The sequence below is a fragment of the Myiozetetes cayanensis genome, unplaced genomic scaffold (assembly GCF_022539395.1).
Source record: "Myiozetetes cayanensis isolate MyiCay16 unplaced genomic scaffold, myiCay2020 scf19, whole genome shotgun sequence".
NCBI classification, from domain to species: domain Eukaryota; kingdom Metazoa; phylum Chordata; class Aves; order Passeriformes; family Tyrannidae; genus Myiozetetes; species Myiozetetes cayanensis.
Genome location: NW_026087400.1, coordinates 11,377 through 31,827, shown reverse-complemented (window position 1 = coordinate 31,827; position 20,451 = coordinate 11,377). Strand labels below are relative to the sequence as shown.

The following is a 20,451-nucleotide window of genomic DNA, read 5'->3' as shown; positions in this document are numbered from 1 at the left end:
AGGAGGTGCCCTAAAGCCCCTGCCAAGTTTCTGGCCTAATTGACACGTGCTAATAAAATGTTAGAAGTTTTATCTCTTCCTATGCTGCAGACATTCTCTTTTCAGAGAAGTATGTTTGAAATTTTTCGTTTCTTCCTATATTTTCCTTATAGGCCATGGTTTTGTTTGTCACACAGAGCACTTTGCACATTCTAGCTACAGATTTACACAATAAGCTTAATCTCTCCTATGCAATATCAATACCAATCAGTCAGGCTGCCCAGGCTGCAGCTGAACCAACTCCCTGAGTGATCCTCTTGCTAATTATAGCTCTGGTCTGTGCTGTTCTGGGGCGTTTAAACTGTAAATAGTTTCTATTTCCCAGCTCTTTTTTGGAGTTGTTTTGTCACCTGTTTCTGATGTTGTAACATGGTTTAGAAAAAGGCCATGTAAGCAATCAGGGAATACAAGCAGCTCCCCGTTTGCCGTGTGTCTATGGGGCCTCTCTGACAGCTGAAGCACAGATTTTTCACCGAATGCATGTTTTTTTGGCTAGTGTGGAATACAGGTGGAGGCAGTAGCTTGCATCTCTCTTTCAAAGCTTGTCCCTTTGGCTCTAAGGAAGTATTTAAGCTTTTATTTTGTAAACAGACAGAAATACTTACTTTGGTCATGGGAGTGTGATACATAAAAAGTTTATGGCTGACTGACAGAATTTTGAATTATTACAGGTAGGTGACTGCTTTCAAGAGGTGAGGCAAGGCCACTGGCAGGCACACAGCCATGGAGTTTATGTATTAATGGAATTATTGCAATATTTCACAAAGGTTGGTTCCAAGCATCTGTTGCTGCTTTCCCTTTTTTTGTCTCTGTCCTCTCATGCAACTGACTCATCATCCCTTAATCTGTCCCTAAAAGAAGAAGGAGGGGGATAGATTGTTTCTGCAGCAAACCATGAATGTCCTGAAAAGTGGTTTTTAACAAGTCCTTCTCCCTGTTTTTGCTTTAAGCAGTGAGAGGAGAGGAAAAACAGGAGGGAGAGCAAGTGGTTATGTGAATGGGATGAGATCTAACAGGAGCACGTGAAAATCTGTAACAGAGGTGGGGGATGCCGTGGGGTGGGCTCGTTTCATGCACTCGGAGCAGAAAGTGAACATCAGAGAGGAAACCTTCACAGCGTGTTGGTAAGTGCCGGTGATGAGGATTAACATACTGCATAAGGCAGAGGCGGGTGACGGGGCGGGGGTGTCCGGGCCGGTCCCGCCCGTTCCGCGCTCCTAGGCTGTGCTTTCCCGGTGCGCCAGGAGAGGGATCCCCAGCCCCGGCCGCGTCTCCGTCCGCTCTCCCGGCGGCCCCGCAGCTATGGCCCAGCCGCCGGAGCCGTGTCCCGGAGCCTCTTCTCCACCGGGACCTGCCCAGGCCCGGCTGCCAGGTAACGGGGGCGGGTGAGGCGGGGATGGACGATCCCCCTCCCCCGGGCCGCGGGAAGGTCCCCGGAGGGGGCTGCGCTCGCGGAGGTTGTACAGGCGACCGGCCGCCGGTGCCGAGCGGGGCTCAGCAGCAAGCTGGGTGGGCAGTGAGCGCCAGAGGCCAACCACACAGAACAACATTCGTATCTTTATTGCGTCAGTACAAAAGACAGGGATAGGGGAGGACGGGGAGCCAGCGGCGCTGCTGCCATCAACCGCCCAAGCATCCCCAACAGCAGCGCCCCAAAGCCCCTCACCCCAGGAGGGCAGATTTAACCTTTCACCAGGTGCTGCCATCAGCGCAAGAGCCGATGGCTCCGGGCAGGGGAGGAGGGCTCGATCTCCGGTGCTGCAGTGCAGATTCGTGCCCTGCAGCAGGCACCCCGCGAGCCCAACGTGCTCTGGGCACAGAGCCAGGGCAGCAGCATCACTGAGCCTGGTGCAGAAACACGGAGACAGAGTCAGGATCGCTCGGCAGGGTCTCGGGTGTGGCAGACCCGTGCATCAGCATGGGGTGCTTCTTGAAGGCACCAGGCCAAGCCAGAGGAATCACTACAGATGTCCCCAGGGGTGGCGTGTCCTGTTTGGAGCATCCCAGTAATCTTAACTCCTCAGTGCTCAAATCAAGTGACAGGTTGGTGTCCAGAGGGGATTTTATTGATGAGATCTCCCACCTGGGTGCTGGCACATTCCCAAGGACAGAGATGTCTCCGAGGAGCTCGGAGCTCTTGGAGAGCAGGCTCTCAAGTGGTTTGGGGTGCTTGTCTTTCTTGCGAGGTGTTGAGGTGTTCTGTGATGCCGTGTCCATGAGGCAGCTTGGTCTGCTGGGGTGTTCACAAGGCAAACCAGACAGCTCTGAGGTGCCCTGGCCCTGGTGGGCCTTGCAGAGGCAGACAAGACTGAGGTCAGAGATGCCTTGGGTCAGGCTGTGCAGGTCAGTCTTCACACAACTGATCAGAAAATCCGATTGCTTGACAACACAGAGAGAACTGCCTTTTGCTGTGGTGTCCAAGTCCATGAGAAGCTCCCAGGTGTCTGATTTAGAGTCTATGCAATAACTCTGGACAGGAGAAGAATGGGTATGGCTGGAGGCCCTGGCCACAAAACCATTTTCTAGGATTTCCTTTACGGTCAAGATGCTGGAACCATGCCTCTGTGTGGACAGCATGGTGCAGAATCCCACCACCGCCAGGCTTATGGAGACCAGGATGTTCCTATCAGAATAAACACGTTACTGTTCAATATTGTTCACTAGTGAGTTGCAGACTTAGAGTAGCAAGACAGCTCTTGGCAAAATCCTGTCTTGGTCTTGCAAGGAGCTGCACTGGATCCAGGACAGGCATCCAGCCTGCCACTGTCTCCTAGAGCTGCCCAGAGGTCATCATGAAGCCTTCTTAGAGCTGCACTCGTTTGGCCTCAGCCTATCACTCTTAGCTTTGTGCTGAGAGACTCAGGAAACCTCTCCGTCTGTTAGCTGTACTAAGACAGAACTGGTTTTCCTGAGAAATAAGATATTTTATTCTCATTCCTTAGGTCAGTGAGCCATTAAGCTGCTAGACTTGAGCCTCTTTGAGAGGGAGGCACTAAAGCCAAGCTCTGGTTAGGATTGAAGAGGTTGAGGAGCACCTCTCATCTTTAGTCTCACATGCAGTAACCCTCCTCACCAGTTCAGCCAGCAGTTGACTTCCAGCTACCCCCAGAGGGAACAGGGTAGGTCGGGGAAGGAGAAGTCACTTATTATGGTCTGAAACCATTTTTATACTGAAAACATTAAAAACAGAGCTAAAAAGCTCCTGAATTTACTGTAAAATGGGACTGTATGGCCAGTCTAGAAGGAAAGTCTTCTTTAAGAGACTAAAATAACTTTTTTCTTAAAGATGATTTCAACAAATTAGCATGTGAGAAATAAGAAATAAAGGAGACAGTAAGAGGATAGACTAAAAAAACACTACTTACCTTCAGCTTCTATAGAGATCCCTTGAAGGGCTTGAGCCTTTTTTACCAGTGTTACTTACAGCAGTTTTATAGTTCTGGTAGTTAATTAACAGGGCCAGTTCGGGAGAGGGAGGGGTTTTTGTTTCCTTCTTTTTAAACACAGGACCAGTGACGTTGGGTCATGGGTGACTGCTGGAGGTACACTGGGGTCTGTAAGGGCTGGGTTGTGTTTGTACCCTGTCAGTGGGTAACTCTGGAGACCAAAGGGGTGTTTGCAGGATACATGGAGCCTTCCTACTTGGACCCAGTGCAGGGTCCCTAATAAGCTCTTTCAACTTTTGCCTTGTTTGTTGTGATATACTGGTCAGGAATATTCATGTGCACAGACTGAGCACAGATGCTTTAGATAGTGTATGTTGCAGCATTTGGACAAGGCCCTCAGGAACATGGTGGGATTACTGGTGCTGTTCTGTGCAGGGCCAGGAGTTGGACTTAGCTGATCCTGGTGGGTCCTTTCCAGCTCAGAATATTTGGTGATTCTGTAATGTGTGGGCACTGGCTGTAGGTGTGCTGTGTGCATAGCTGGGAGAGCAGCAGGAATTTGGTATGCAGGTGTAGAGCCCTAATGTGTTCCTGCCCTGCTGTCCCCCGGGCAGGAATTCAGTATGCAGTGTGACAGTGCTGCTGCCTGGCCAGGGGGCAAATCTGGGCTATTGCTCCCTGGCCCCTTTATTCCCTCCTGGGAAGCATCAGACCTGCACTCCCCAGGAGATTCCACCGTGCATGGGGGAGCCAGACACGCTGCAAGGGCAGCGTGGTGATTGAATTTAATTTTGTGAGTTTTTTGCCTGGCTGTGAAGGTCCCATGTCCCAGGGTTGGTGGGGTGTGAGGTGAGCACAGCGGGACTCTGGCAGCAGCCAGTTCCTTCCTGTAGCCAAGCACAGTCCTGGGGGCTCTTGGGGCACCCCCAACCACATGTAGCTGTGTCCTGTGGGAGTTCGTAGAATGTTAAGGGGTTAAAGGTCATCTAGTCCCAACCCCTCCTGCCTTGGGCAGGGACACCTCCCACTGGATCAAATTGCTCAAGGCCTTATCCAGCCTGGCCTTAATCACTTGCAGGAATGGGGCAGCCACAGTTTCTCTGAGAAACCTGTGCCAGGGCCTCACCCTCCCTCACAGAAAAGAATTTCTTCCTAATATCTAACCTAAATTTCTCCTCTTTCAATTTGTACCCATTCCCCCTTGTCCTGTCACTATGTTCCTAATGAGGGGTCCCTCTCCAGCCTCCCTGTAGGCCCCTTCACACACGAGAAGGTTGCTCTGAGGTCTCCACACAGCCTTCCCTTCTTCAGGCTGAACAGCCCCAACTTTCTCAGCCTGTTTCAGGTAGAGGTGATCGGGGGGGTCTGTGTGTGATCCTCTCGCCCCGCGCTCAGAGCTGCTGCTGCAGTGGGGGGAGACGGGGGAGGCGGATGCGGAGTGTCCCGGCGGTGGATGCGGGGAGTCTCAGTGTTCCCGGGTCAGTGCGGTGTTGGATGCGGAGGGGCTCCGGTGAGTGCGGGGATGGGTATAGGGGGTCCTGGGGGTCCCAGATCGGTGCGGGGTCGGTGCAGAGGTGGATGCCGATGGTGCCAGGTCAGTACCGGGGGTGGATGCCGGTGTTCCCGGGTGGATGCAATTCCTGGGGGCGGGGCGGGCGGGCGCCCTCCCGCGCGCGCCTCTTTGTGCGGGCGGGAGGCGCGAGGCGCATGCGCGGCCCGGCCCCGGGCTGGGGGGGGCGCCGTTGGCGCGAGATAGGAAAGTGCCGCCGGTGCCGCGCTCCGGCTCCGCTCCCGACCTCGGCCCGGCCCCGCCATGGCCCGCCGCACCCGCGGGTGAGTGAGCGCGGCCCCCGCCGTGCCTGGACTCCCTGTGCCGGCTCTGCGGAACACTCTGCAGGCTCCTCCCGGCCGCCCCGCTCCCGGCCGGACAGCGGGATGCGAGATGCGCGCAGGGCGGCGGCTCCGCACTCCGGGGTCCCCGCGCTGAACGGTCCCAGCGGCTCCACCCGGGCCTGGGTTTGCCCTCTCGGAGCCCCTGGGCTGCTACCCCGCACCGCCCGGCCAGCGCTGCCCACTCCCTTCGTTCCAGCGATCCCGGGGGTGGGGAACTGGAATGGGGGAATGGTGCCAGACCCCCCAGATGCAAAGTCCTCCCCGAGGGACAGAAGGAACAGAAATGAAGAGAAACGCTCCTTCCCCTGCTCTGGGCAGCATAAAAGTTACTAGCAGCCACCAGAGCCCAAAGCTGAGGGTCTCCTTTAAACCTGGGGTGTCTGGATGGATGCTGGGGCTCAGTGCTGGAAGGGACAGATCTGGAGTTCTACTCTGCATGGTGTGGCTTACTCCCTCTCCTGCGTTTTCATCAGAGCTTGAAGCTATAATCTTCATTTATTTATTCCTAGTGAGGACCAGGATGAACTGCGCTACCAGGATACCGAATTGGATGTGCCAGAGCAGCGGGATAGCAGGTGCAAAGTCAAGTGGACCCAAGAAGAGGTGAGTGAGAGCCCAAAATTTGCCGAGAGAGGTGTTTTGGGGTGGGCATCTGGCCTGGCACTCTGGGCTTCAGTGACTCCACCCCAGTCCTGCTGGCCATGACTCCACCTCTTGCTGTCTTGCTACTGGAGAAGACCATGTGTCTTTTATTCTGATCTGAGGTCTGAATGAGGCTCAGAGCTCAGGGGAGTTTGAAGTGCAGCCTGAAGAGCAAGAGCTTCAACCTCTTTAGCTTAAGCACGAGTCCTCAGCAAGGCATCCAGTGCCTGCAGCACTCATGTGAGCAAAGAAGGATTCCTGAGGATGGATGAGGCCTCCAACAAGCTGAATTGTGCAGTGAAAGTGCACTCCACTTTCGCCTTTTCTCTAGCAAAAGCAGGGAGTATTGAAGCTGTTAAAATCATGGCTTAGTCGTCCTGGCTAAGAGCCTGAAATTAGTTGGGATATTCACTTCCCTCCTCCTAGTTCCTTCATCATTTTTGTTCTCTGTGAAAACTACAAGATGTCCTGTTTCCCTGGGGTTTGGACACGGAGTAAGGTGATCTTTGTGGAGACCACAAAGTCCTGACCTCATGTTGGGCAGGGAATAATTTCATGCCTCTGTTTGCCCATCCAGAGCTCACAGGCAAGGACCCCTATAACAGGCTTTCTCTGAGCTGTATGAGGAGCCCCTGGTGGTCTAGTGGTTAAGGGCGCGGTGCTGTCACCGCCGAGGCCCGGGTTCGATTCCCGGTCAGGGACACTCCCCGGGCAGATGGAGCTCGTTAGGCCTTAAAGGCAACCCATCTACATCCTGAGGACCTCGCTGCCACCGTCCAAGCTCGCTTGGCCCCGGCAGGTGAACCTTAGGATTAAAGGGTGGGCTCAGTTCCGCGCACACTGTGTCTCACCTAAAAAATCCAATGCGCAGGCTGGAAGGTGCAAAGACCTTCCCCGGATCTTCGCTCGCGAAGACTGGCCATTATTATGAGTACACACACCCAGGCTATAGCAGGGATCAGGAAAGAGATGCTGTAAAGCCCTGTAGCACTGAAAGACAGAAGACCACCAGGCTAGTGATGATACACTTGAACCAATCAGCTTTCCTGGCCAGGCAAAACCAGTGGTTGGGCTGGGAGATGGTCTGTCTGGTCAGGGGTGCACTGGGACTGGATAAACAGGCCCTTGGCCGCAGGATTAGAACCAGATTGTACTGGAACAGAGCTGAGCTCTTATTTTGTCCTCAGTGTATGAGCTTGTCCTAGTACAGAGCCCAGAACTAAACAATCTATTCCAGTTGGGCTCCATGTACTGGAGTGCTCTTTGTTAGAGGTTGGTGTGAGCTACCTTCCTCCCCTGAACACAGAATGCCAACAAAACCTTCTTGGCTGTTCAGAATATCTAGCTTGTTCTGTTGATGCCATCAGCCATGGGGTGCCTCTTGCATCTGTTGCCTCAGTATATCTGAAAGTGGGTGTCTTTGTTCTTTGCAGGATGAGCAGCTGAAGATGTTAGTAAGCCACTATGGGCAGAATGACTGGAAATTCCTGGCTAGTCACTTTCCTGTAAGTGACCCCTTGCCCAGCTGGGAAGCAAAGAGTTTGCATGTTGCTTCTTCTCCTTGTGCTGATTCTCTGTGTCTGTGCAGTGGGACTGTTCTGTGACAGCTTCAGGCTGTGAAATGGGGCTGCTTCGGGGCAGGGAGACACTGTACAGAGGGCTTTCCAGGGTGAATCTGTGGGAGCTGGGGTGAGAAATTGAGGTTCCTGTCCCTTTGCCCAGTGTTCTGGGTCTAGGGTCTTAGTATGTATTTTCCATGGGCTTCTACAGGTTTTCTGTGGGAGAGTCTCTGTGTATGGGGACTGCTACTGCCTTTGGAGATTTTTGGGCTTTTGGAGCCTCCAGTCTAACACAAGGCTATTCTCCTTCCTTTTCCCAGAACCGCAGTGATCAGCAGTGTCAGTACAGGTGGCTGAGAGTCTTGAATCCAGACCTGGTTAAGGGCCCTTGGACCAAAGAAGAGGACCAAAAGGTAAGTCAGGGCCAAGAGGACCAGAGTGTTTGGACTGTCTCTGTCTACAGAGAGGGTGGAGGAGTTAGACCCTCAGGTCTTGTGGTAAACTGTGTGTAATTCTTCTCACTGATGGATACCTGTGAGAGCAGCACTGTCTGAGCAGCCTGGGCCGCCATGGTTGTGATGTGCAGGAGCAGCTCTAGGCCTCTTCAGGTAAACACCTTCTCCCTTTCACACAGTACTGCCACAGTAATCTGCAGGGGAGAGAGCTGAAAAGGGAATTAATTCACCTCTGTGCTGGCAGGTCTCCATCTGGCCTTGCCAGGTAGGATTCAAGAGAAAATAAAACTGGCATTTCCTCTGCCACTGTAGTCAGGCTGGAGTGGATGTCTGGAGTTGGCTGGGTAAATCGTGACTTTTGTGAGCCTGTTTCTCTGCTATTTCTGAGTGAGCTAAGAGGGGTCAATCCAGACAGACTCATCATCTTGAGGTACTTAAGAAAAGTTGGAATAAATTCCAACTTCTACCAAGGTTTTCTGGTTCAAAATATCCTAGTCTGGCAGATTCTCTGTAACACTTTTACTCCCTCATTTCTTTTGGTCCCATCACATTTTGTCAAGCATGTCCCAAGGAAGCTTCTCATTATGTCCTTCTACCTTAGAGCAGAGCAGTTGTTGCCTGATTTCCCCTTCCCTTTGCATTGTCCTGACTCTGCCAGCCTACCCATCCTGGCCCAGCTGGGCTCCAGCTCTCTCCTCCCAACACTGAACATAGTTTTGCCCCAGTTCCTTGACCTGTGCCTCAGTTTGGCATCTTTGGTCCATTTGTCTGTGCTTGACAGACAAGGGTCTGCAGTAGGAACATTTGTGCCAAGAGCAGTGAGCATCACCTCTCTACCTGCACCTTTCAGCTGAGCACAGCTGACCAGGGTGTAAATGTACTCTCAAGACTCTTCAGTTAGGATTTTGGTAGGCTGAACGTTGCAGGATTGTTTCATCCTGACTGTGCCTTGGACATTGTAGGGGCTCAGAACAGTTTCTGTACCCAGAAGCATTTGCATTGAGGCTCAGGCAAAAGTGAAAAAGCCCTGGGTGAAGGGGAAGAGGCAAAGTGGATGGCTCTTAAGTGAATGTGGCTTGTTTAGGCTTTGAAGGTCTCCCTGAGTGTGTGCTGGTGCTAGCAGGGCATGGACCTGCAGCCCTGGCATGTCCTGGCTGTAGCACACTGAGGAAGGGAGTAGTAGACCAGTGCAGAGGTGATGGGGACTGTTGTCATGCAGCCAGGTCCTCAGAAGCAGCGAGGGCAGAGGAGCCTTGGAGCAGGTGGGACTTGACCCTTGCTCAGAAATGCACAGTCTGGGCCCCTTTTCCCCTGGTGCACCTGCCAATCTCCACCTCATCTTCTCGGACTGGTCATCTGCATTCACAGGTGACCTGTGGCAAAATACCTGCATGGAAACAGCCTCTTACAAAAATTTGGTGGAATCATTGCTCTCATGAGTGTTGGTACACCTGACTGTCTGTGCTGGATCCCTCCAGCTTTTCCTCCTAAGAGGCCTTTGTCTGCACTTAACTAGTCCCAAGAGAGCTGAAGAGCAAAGCCTGAAGATGATTGTATTGACCTTCCTCTCCTTTCTTCCATGTCCTTATTTCCCTCCCTCTCTCTTCAAAGGTAATTGAACTGGTTAAAAAGTATGGCACCAAACAGTGGACCCTGATAGCCAAGCACCTGAAAGGGCGTTTAGGGAAGCAGTGCCGGGAACGCTGGCATAACCACCTGAACCCTGAGGTGAAGAAGTCCTCTTGGACAGAGGAGGAGGATCGTATAATTTTTGAGGCCCACAAGGTCCTGGGGAATCGCTGGGCGGAAATTGCCAAGCTGCTGCCTGGGAGGTAGGACCTCTTTGCTCACTGCTGCCTTTCCAGCTGGGTGGCCCATGGAGATCCATGTGTTAGGCTCACAGGATGGGGCTGGGGAGTGTGTTGGAGCTGTTAGCTGTGCTTTAGAGCTACTGTAAATGGTGATTTGTTTTCTTCTGCTTTTCCTGCAGGACCGACAATGCTGTGAAGAATCACTGGAACTCCACCATCAAGCGGAAGGTGGACACGGGAGGCTTTCTCAATGAAAATAAGGAGTCCAAGTCACTGTACTTGCTTGTGGAGGTGGATAACAAGGAGAGACAAAGTCAAACAACAACTGAGAGCCAGGTACTGCACCAGCACTTGCAGCGGGCAAGTGGGTCAGTCCCCTGCACTGCTAATGCGATTTGGAGCTGTTCATCCACCCTTCTGCTGCCTCATGCTACCTTTGCCATAGCCTGGTATCTGCATAAACTGACTGTGCCTTCTCCAACCTTTTCCAAGAGACTGACTCTCGGGAGATCTCACCCTCCAGGAGCTAGAGGTGTGATAGGAGCCTGAGTGTGTTATCTGCTAGAGCTGTTATCTTGCCAGTCTGAGCAGCAGATCTGTCTTGGACACTGAAGGTTCTTTTGGCTTTGTTGTGCTGTTGCTGGTAGGAAAAGGAGGCTACTGCAGACAGTGTGTGTGTGGGAGCATGGTAAAGAGATACTGTGTTTCTTTCCTCTAAAAAAGGAGGCAGGGGAAGGACACCAAATGATTGTTTTCATGAAGAAAGCATGTGGTTTTCGAAGGCAGGTTTCTGGGAAATAGGAAGTGCAGAACTCGTGCTACTTGCTCAGCCTATGTTCAGTTTTCTCCTGGGATACTGTTAAGAGAAATCTTCAGTTAAATAGTCCTGTGCTTGTTATGTTGCATGGACTCCTGCTCAGGTAGTGTATGGGACAGAGCAGTGAGGGAGAATGGGGATGTGAAACTGAATGGCAGATAGGAAACCTGAATGTGTACAGGGACTCTTGCTCTTTGTACCCAAGACTTGGCATTGTTCTTTTGTTTTCTACTTATATCTGAACTTTCTTTGTTTATGTGTGAAGAATGTCCTACCGAACTGGCCAGTGGATATCTCTGAGATAAAGGAAGAAGATGTCAGTGATGAGGAGGTGACGGGTGTACAGGAGTTGCCCTCGGAGCTGCCAGTGGCAGAACTGGCAGAGCAGAACGTGGAGGGGACTCCAGAAGAGGCATCACTGCCTGAGGATGCCACTTCGTTTGTCGAATCACCCTACAAATGGGTTGTTGAAGCTGCCAACTATTTGTACCCAAGTTGTGTGCCAGCCTTCAATGAAGCTCTGGACATGATTGAATCTGTAAGTAACAGTCCCTCGCTCCCCCAAGGGAGACAGGTCCTCTCCCTTTATCCTTGAATGAACTTACCAAGTCCCCTTGCTCATCACCATGGGTGGCCCGAGGAGGGCTGGGTCTGTCATTGCCTTGCAGATTCCTACCATCTCTCTTTCAGGGCTGGATTAGACCTTTCCAGCTCTGCCGGTATTGCTGTGGGCTTGCAGATTTCCCTAGGCGGGTGTCCTTGTGCATGGGCTCTGCTGGTGTGGGAGGCTGTAGGTGCTGGCAAACCCAATTTCAAATCCTTCTTTATCGGCCAGTGTCCCCAGCGCTCCTTTTCATAATGGTTCAGTTCATGCTTATTGGCTTTCCTTTTGTCCTGTCATGGGATGGGATGGGACAGGACTGACTGGGAGTAAGCCAAGCCCGTTTGTACTATGGAGGACAGACCCTTTCATGCTGGCATATGGTCACTATTTCTTTTCGGTGGAGGTAGCTTCACTGAAACTAGTAATTTTGGGCCAGTCAAGCAGTACTGATGTCCTCTGGGTGACAGAGGCATGCCAGGGTGGAAGGCTGGCTAGAATCAACAGAGCACTTTGCTGCCACCAGAGGGAAGTGCCTCCAGCAGCCCCCAGCCTGCCTGAGGTGCTTATGAGCTGATTACCCATGAAAGATCCACTTTGGCTGTGTATAGGAAAACAATCTGTGCCTGAGGCTTAGCAGCCCATATGTGGGTCCTTGTATGGTACTGGGTGTTGGTGGGATGGAGCTGTAAAGCAGCTCATCTCTGAACTGGTTTGGTTAGTTTTAATCTGCTTTCAGCAGTGCAGAGCCCTGTGTCCAACTCTATTGATGTGCCCAAGACCGTGGTTTGCTGTTGGGTGACATTTGCTTCATTCAGCCCCTGTCTGCAGACCTCTCCCCAGCTGCTTTTTTTGTTCCCTCTCTGGGGGGTGCAGCTGTTTATGCAGCTGTGCTGTGAATTGAGCTGAGAAAACAATCTTGCAGAAATAGAAAAACCTACCTGTGCCTAAACAGCAGCTTTCAGCTGGGTCAGTGCCCTGGTGTGGCATCCGGCTGTGCCTACAGCAGAGGGGAGGAGGGCTGGAACTCTCCTAGCCAGGCTCCTTCCAAAGCTCAGTGCCATCATATACTTACTTCACCTTCTAGTTCAAATTTGCATCTTTGCCTGTCAGCTGCTCAGCTTCACTCCTGGGCTGCCGCTGATGGTTTCCCTTGTGTGCAGGACCCAGACGGTGGCTGGTGTGACCTGACCCAGTTTGATCTGCCTGAGGAACCTTCTGCCGGTGGCAGCAGCAGTAGCAACAGCCCCATGAGGCGAACGCCAAGCGAGGCCGTGCCATCCCTGCCCAGCATGACTGAGTACCGCCTGGATGGCCACACCATCTCTGACCTGAGCAGGAACAGCAAGGGAGAGCTAATCCCCATCTCCCCCCATGCTGAGGGGAGCTTTGGCACCCCACCCTCAGTGCTGAAGAGGCAGAAGAAGAGGAAGATCTCCCTCTCCCCTGTCACGGAGAACATCACCAGCACCAGCCTGTCCTTCCTGGACTCCTGCAACAGCATGACGCCCAAGGGCACCCCTGTAAAGACACTGCCTTTCTCTCCGTCTCAGGTATGGGGAAACAGCAGGGCCCAGTCTGTGTTCCTCTGCCTGGACTTGGGCCTGAGCTAACAAGCATGTTCATACTCTGTCTTCTTGCCCAATGGCATGTATTCCCATCAGCTCTGCCAGCTCTGAATGTCTCTCCTGCCTTGAATGAGGCAGTGCCAGTGTGCAGGGTGTATCCCTTTGCTAAAACAAGGCACAGAACTAGGTTCTGGCACTGCTTATCTTCAGTGCTGCCCTTCCTGTGGGAGCAGCAGACCGTGTTTGCCTCTCGGAGTGCTTGCAGCCTCAGAAAAGCCCAGCTACCCTGTGTGAGAGGCAGGGCACTGTGGAGAAGCACCACTGTGTGGATGGATCTATGTGCCTGCCCATGCTGTAGAGCACATTGCTTCTGTCCCCAGGTCATTGCTGCCCCAGCTGTGGGTAGCAGAGTGGCAGCAGTGAAAACTTGCTTTCCCTCTTTGTTTGCGCTCAGGCAGGCTGGGCAGCAAACACCTTGTGCAGATCTCGGCGTTGCTGTGCTTGGGAAAATGCTCCTGGGCTTGTCTTTGATGCAAAAGGGACTTGAGGTCTTTTGACCTGTGTTGTAACTGTTACAGTGTCCCCATGCATGTGCACACATAGTCTCCAACATACATCACCTTAGAGCGCTGTGATCATCAAACACCACAGGGCAGTCCAACATGCAGGTTCAGGTTGGCCTTGAATGCAAGGCTAACAAGGACTGGGAAATCAGATCAGGATCTGAAACGCGTCACTTTGCTCAGTGTAAAAGGCAAGAAGGTCTGGAGTGAATTTGAGAAGGCAATGGGCACATCCTGCCTCTTGGGCTGAGCTTCAGCCATCAGTGAATGTCACGAACACAGCTCTTCTGTCCTGATAGGTTCTTAGGCACAAACCTCATTCCTTCTGTGAGTAAAGCTGTCACTTATTAGCTGTTTTGAAGTAGAATCCTAGCAGAGATGAGAGAGTGTGTAGTTTTCTTACAGTTTAGGCTGAAAGCAGCTCAATGCAAAACTTGTTAACTTGTACACTTCGTGTTACATGGACTTCCTTCATGTTTGCGAAGCTGAGGTTGGAATAGACCTTTGGCGAGCTGTGATTACTGGTGCAAGGAGAGACTTCTCTCCCACACTAGCTGGTAGCTGTAGGAGTTGTATCAGCTCATCCCTTATGGGAAGTGAATAACCTTTATAGGTGTGAGGCACCTTCTGGCAACTTTCACGTATGTGTCCATGTACAGAACTGTATGAGTCTGTAAGTCATCCTGGTTTACACTGAGAAAGCTGCTCAGAATGGGAGGGTTGTCCCTACTTCAGGTTTTCCCTCCCTACTGAGGAATAAGTAATGCCTTGTGATTTGATGCTGGGATGCTTGCGAATGACTGTCTTCACTTTTTCTTTCCTGTGCTATGCAGTTCCTAAACTTTTGGACCAAACAAGATACACTAGAACTGGAGAACCCATCCCTGACCTCCACACCTGTGTGCAGCCAGAAAGTGATTGTCACCACCCCACTGCACAGGGACAAGACCCCTCTACCCCAGAAGAACTTAGCGTAAGTCCTTCCTTCCTCCTCTTCCCTGAGCAGAGTCCTTTTCCACACAGGAGACTGGTTCAATTCAAACACTCCTCTCAGTACTTGACACTACTGAGAGAGGGGCAAGGCAGGCTGGGGATTTCCTTAAATTAGTGGTTCCCTCCCAAAACAGCTCCACTCTGAGCTACAGGGAACAAGTGCCCAGGCTGACTGGGGCCACAGCCAAGTGACCAGTGTTGTATTCAACTGCTGGGTGGATTGTTGCCTTCTTTGGCTTATAGCGGGTCTGATTGCTTCTATTTCCCCCTCTCTGCTTTCAGGTTTGTCACACCAGATCAGACATATGTGGTGGACAACACACCTCATACTCCCACGCCTTTCAAAAATGCCCTGGAGAAATATGGACCAATTAGACCTCTGGTAATTATTGGGCAGGGCTGTGGCTTGCAGGTGGCAGAAGCATGATGGGGCATGGGGCAGGTTTCAGCAGAGCCATGAACCAACTCTTATCTGTGCCAGAACAAAGTGCAGTTTAGTAGTGCCAGGCTGAGATGGGAGGGGACCTCGTTATGGTGATCATTTCATTGCAAGTAGCCACAGGACTGTTAGTTCCTCTGTGAACCAGCTAAAAATGCCAAAACCTGCCCTTGAATCAGGCTGCAGTGCTTGGCTATGATGACCTTGAGGAAAAGAAAGGAAATGGTCTGCCTAGGCCTCTCTGAGGAACTAGATCTCTGAATGTGGGTGTTGTGGGAATGGCAGTTTCCAGTATCCCAGGCCTTGTGTGCATATAACCCCTGTGTGCCTGATGGCACACTTGGGGTTCAGATGATAAGAGTCTCTCATGCCTAGAGATTCTGGAAATCTGTTAGGCTAGCAGAAAACTTGTCATATCTTTTCCACCTGGGAAGTAAGTTGGAAGTCATCTTTGTGTTTGGCCTCCCACTGTGGCCTCTCCTGATCCCATTATCCCTTGAGGGAAATACTCATGAACCTGCCCAGAATACAGACTTTGACTACCTTGTGCTCTCTCTACCTTTTCACACCAGCCCCAGACTCCTCACCTGGAAGAAGACTTGAAAGAGGTGCTCCGAAGTGAAGCTGGCATCGAACTCATCATAGAGGATGAGGTGAAGCCTGAGAAACAGAAAAGGAAACAAGGGGTGAGCTGATTTTGCATCCAGTACCTGCTGCTGAGCTGCCCTCTGCTGTTAGGGGGTGTTTTGGTTGGTTTTATTCATCCTGTTGTTGATGCCAAAATGTTTTTGGCCCCATGGCTGCTGTCTTTGAATCAGCAAGAGGCACTTGAGGTTAAGGCCTGCTTAAAATACTACCAGCCATGTCCTGGTTTATACTGAACTCAGAGCTTGCTAGGAGATGCTGTGTCACTATCCTACAGAAGAGACCCATGCCACGCTTGGAGCATCTGGGGCACATTGCACTCCCAGAAGGCCGTGGGCTGGTGTGAAAAGTCTATTGGCTCAGTTATTTGGTGACCTTCCTACTGAAAGGGGCTTCGTCTTCTAAATTGGTGGCTGTAGGTGCCAGGAAGAGAGCACTGGAAGCTGCTGTGCCCTGTGGTAGGGAAGGCTGCAGCAATCTTTCCTGAGGTGCTGGGACCATGCAGACCCAGGATGACATGGGCTTGTTGTGTACCCTGGGCCCTAAGGATGGCAGTTTTCTGGGTGGATTCATGCTGACACTGTTTTTTCTATGTCCTCCAGTTGCGCAGGAGTCCCATCAAGAAGGTCCGGAAGTCTCTAGCCCTGGATATTGTGGATGAAGATATTACACAAAATCTGCCTGCCCTCCCCAAGGCTGTGTGTTTCAAAAGAGCCCAGGTGAGGAATTCTGTGTTCAGAGCAGGGGCAGGGCTGTCTCTACTCCGAAAAAAAACCCTGTGCAAAGCAGCCTGCTGCTGCCTTTGAACAGTCCATGTGAATGTGGATGAAAGGCTGTATTTCTTCTTTCCTTATAGTTTCCCTTTTTTTTTTTTTTTCTTTTTTTTCCTCTTTTCAGCCTGTGAATTTCCTGTCAAGGTCCCTGAACCTTTCCTCCTTGAGCAGGAAGAATGACAGTGGTTTGCTCAACAGAGGCTTCATGCAAGTGCAGCCAGAGAAAATGTCCCACAGGAAAATGCCAAGCCATTTCAGGCCACCAGCACCAGTAAGCCCTGCAGCCTCTGCTCTCCCAGCCAGGAGTTCAGCTGGCAGTGCAGCCCTTGTCCCTCCTTGGGAGGAGGAGTGAGGGATGAAGCTCTGAACTACTGCATAGGCACCCCTACACTTTCAGGGCTGTCCCTGCACCAAGGCTGGGAGATAACAACCAGCACTGTCAAACTACAGCCTCCTTCTGTCTCTTTGCAAACCTGCCTTCCTGCTGGGGCTCAAAGCCCTGTGGTTGATCAGAGCTGTGACCTGCTTAGCATGTTTGGCCCTGGATTTCCTCATGGGAGTTTGCACCCTACCCCAATCCATCAGGGAATTTGGATGATTGATCTGGCACTGAAGTAAACTTTCCTTTTCTCATTGAGCACTCCTTGGATGGACAACAATAAGTTCATCTTTTTTGTTTCTCAGAGTATGCAACTCTGAAGTGCTATATAAAGCTTAAGCACAAAGGTATTTCTCACCCCTCTGATTTTTAGGGTATTTCTGGGTGGTGGGGAAGGCTGTGTGCCTTAGCCAGCTTAGGCTGACTTTATCCTACTTTATTCTGAACCCATGGCAGTGTGGAGCTCCATCTGACAGTGTGGCACCTTGTAGCTTGTGCTGAGGTTGGTGCTGTTACAACAAACCTTTTCCTCAGCTCTGCACAGTTGGATCCAGTTTGTGCTGGAGTCACAGCAGCCTACAAATGCCCTCTGGGACATAAACTGATCTCTTTAAAATCTTCACCACTTGCACGTAGGGTGCATTAGTAGAGGGATATCCCTGCTTTGCTGAGAAGTGTGGCTTAGAGAAGGAGATTTGGACCATGATTTTGCAGGTGTTTGCTTGGACCAAGTAATTGGAGGTCTCTAGTAGCTTGAATGAGGATGGAAATACCTGCTGTCCTTAGTGGGAGGGTGAAACTGCAACTGGAGCCTCCTGTGGGGTGTTTCCCCACCCTGGAAAAGCCCGGCTGCTGTGTTGTCCTCACTGAGCACAGTAGCTCAGTCTTCAGGAAGCATTGCAGTGAGGGGGATTGCACCTGTCTCTGCATTAGAGCTGTCTTGTGGAAGTTTTTTCTTCTGACAGATAAATACTCCTCAACCAGAAGAATTCCTTCTCCTTCCCAAAATAAACCCTCTTTTAAAAACTTCCATTTCTCCTCCTGACCTTGGCAGGGTCGTGTTGTTCCAAGGGCTAATAGATTCATATAAATAAAGCTTTGGGAGTGACTTTCTGAAGGTGACAGTGTAGCCATTTGTGTGGCAACAGAGTCCAGGTGTGCAGTGAAATCCCATTGCCCAGAGACAGCAGAGCTGTCTGAGCTGCTGCTGGGCTCTGGGGATTTATTGTGCTGGGCTGGTGGTGCTTGCAGTCAGTTATTTATGAAGGGAGCTCATCCAGCTTTGGGCTGAACCTCCATCAGCCCAAAGCCATGCTGTGTGGGATGTTCTTACTGTGAGCAAGCGCTGAAGCTCAAGCTCTGGTTCTCTGCAGTACATGTAAACAGGTATTTCCAGTTCAGGCCGTTGAGTGTCTCCTGGCTGCATTTATCAGGGAATCCACAGGGGCTTTCCTGAAGTGCAGAAAGACCTTGTGGGTGCCCTTTCTGCATGCAGAGACTAAAGCACACCTGATTTTTGGCTGTTCCTGTGTGCTGTGGGACCCTGCTGAAACTGAAGGCACCTCATTGCTGTTAAGAATGGTCTTTGATCAGCCTAGACCTGGGGTTGAGCAGCTCCTGTAGGAATTGTTCTGGTTGGGAATAAACCCCAAAGCTATACTTGAATTTCTTCCTTCACTGGAATCCCTTCAGGGCTTGTGCTTTGGGGTTTTTGTCTTGAGGCAAGTAAGGGAAAGCCCTGAAAAGGTACGTGAATTGTCCTGAAATGGAGCACTCACCTGAAAAACTGTTGAACCTTATGCCTAGAAATTACTGTGGTGAGTAACGGGTGATGTGCAAGTTCTTCGTGGTTGCAAGATGGGTGCTGAAGTTTGATTTCCCTGGGGTGGTAGCAGATAGCTGATAGGTCTGTTTATTTTTGCAATCTTTTTGAACACTATGTTGACAAGATGTTTGTCCTCTCCCTTAACTGTGTTGCACACATCCTTTCTTTTTCCTCTGCAGATGACCAGGGCTTGGAAAGCAGTGGCCTGTGGTGGAACCCGAGACCAACTCTTCATGCAGGAGAAAGCTCGACAGTTTTTGGGCACGCTGAAACAGAGTCACACATCAAGGACCTTAATCTTATCATGAAGGATTGTTCTGCTTCTTGATTTTATTTTTTAAAACTTTAAATAAGTGGAGGAGGAATCACAGGAAAAAATACCCTCTGTCAGACCTTAGTGCGTGGGAGTGGATTTTTCTTTTCCTTTTGTTCCCAGGTAGATTTATATTGTAATAAATTGGGCTAATTGCTGGCTAGTGTGTGGAATGCAAGCTTTGGGATCATTATCGAGAGGCAAACAAGGGTTGGAGAGATAACAGCAAGACCTTTCTTTGCAAGGCCTGAATTCTGCAAAAGTAGAAGGACGCAGCCGTATTCCACCTTGAAGCAGCATGTGCACACTGACCTCACAGCATCCCTGGATTTCCTCTTGACTGCTTTAGTACCTCAGGAATGGCTTTTTGTGAAGATTCCTGCATGCCTTGTGCCTCCCTTCCAGGTTTCCCCAGGGGATGGAGTTGTCCCCCTTTGCTCAAGGAGGAGGGAGGGCGTGGTGCTTTGGGGTGACCTGTGCTGGGAGCTGGCCCCTCACTCGCCAGGGGACTGCTTTGTTACTGCCATGGCTCCGACTGGGAGCAGCGGGTGCCTCTTCCCAGGACTCCTTCAAATAAACAATGGTGCTCACATCCTCCTGTCCCTCAGACTCTGACTCTGCTCAGGGGAGGCTGTGCTAAGGTGGGGAGATGCAAAGTGTTGATTTTCACGTGGGATCTTTGCTTTTCTGGCAAGTTGCTGAATTCCTGTTGACTTCTCTGCATGGAAGAGAAAGGATATTTCCCTCCCCTCCCTTAGTAGTTTCATCAGCTGTTTAGAAATTTTGGCTGCTTTATGGCAGGTTGTCACAGTGTGTTTGAGCTCTGTGTGACTGGGATCTCTGCAGAGCTGCAGGAGTCGATGGAGATGAGAGAGAGCAGGGGGCTGGGAAAGAGTAACACGACTCTGTGTGTGAGGTAGCAGAGCCTTCTCTGTTCCTTTCGAGGCCAAAGCTGCATCCTTGTAACTGTTGTGTGGAAACAGTAGCAGTGTTCTGTTTTAGGATGTAGCCAGGGACGAAATGTGGCCATTGTAGTAATATATTAACTTTTGCAATTGGAAAGGTGCTGAAGAAACAGATGAGCAACTCGCCAGTTACATCAGAACAGGAAGAGGTTTTGGGGCTGTCCTTGGCCTCTGGCTGGGGCTGCTGAACAGCAAAGGTGGCAGGGGGGAAAGCCCCTCATTTTTCGTTTTTACAAGCTTGGGGCCAGAGAAAATCCATGAAGTAATTTTTATTTCTGTTTCTCAGTCCTTCAGTCTTCACTTTGGAAAGACAACTGGGACCACTTTAGCTGCTCCCATTCTGGTGTTATTTTTAAGAGATATTGTCATAAAACCATCCCCCTCTGCTCAGGCTTCAGCGTACTCAGCTGTTCCTGTGTTGGGTGTCTTTACAAACCCAAGTCCAGAATGCAATTCCTCCCTGGAACTGACATGGGCTGGGAGCCCTGAGCAGGCAGGGGCTGCTGGAGAATAAATTGAGGTGTGAGCCTGGCACCTACATCTGGGAGCTGTTCCTAAATTAAAGGATAATGAGGAGCCACCTCACGAAGCCTTTAAGGAAAATAATAAATCAAAAAACCCCTAAAAATAAAATGGATACAATCAAAATAAATAAAAAATTAAAATAAAAGGAAATTCAAAAGAAAAACAAAAATAAAATAAAAATATGTTAGAAAATAAAAGCATACAATAAAAAATAAAATTAAAAAATACACAGAATAAAAAAATAAAGTAAAAAAAATCGA

At 50.7% G+C, this 20,451-nt stretch overlaps 2 protein-coding genes across 2 annotated transcripts; one reads left to right on the top strand and one right to left on the bottom strand.

Moving 5' to 3' along the window:
- Positions 1–1,875: 1,875 nt before the first annotated feature.
- LOC126639318 (uncharacterized) lies at positions 1,876–2,616 on the bottom strand. The gene has a single exon (XM_050314019.1). The coding sequence runs from the start codon at positions 2,614–2,616 to the stop codon at positions 1,876–1,878; it is 741 nt and encodes a 246-aa protein (XP_050169976.1).
- A 2,606-nt stretch (positions 2,617–5,222) lies between these two features.
- On the top strand, positions 5,223–19,293 carry MYBL2 (MYB proto-oncogene like 2). Its single transcript, XM_050313915.1, has 14 exons — positions 5,223–5,258; positions 5,828–5,921; positions 7,394–7,465; positions 7,840–7,932; positions 9,586–9,806; positions 9,965–10,121; positions 10,868–11,140; positions 12,367–12,756; positions 14,168–14,307; positions 14,610–14,709; positions 15,339–15,452; positions 16,014–16,130; positions 16,309–16,455; positions 18,568–19,293. Exons 1-14 carry the CDS (start codon positions 5,239–5,241, stop codon positions 18,694–18,696), a joined length of 2,067 nt encoding a protein of 688 aa, XP_050169872.1. The 5' UTR covers positions 5,223–5,238; the 3' UTR covers positions 18,697–19,293.
- Positions 19,294–20,451: the final 1,158 nt, after the last annotated feature.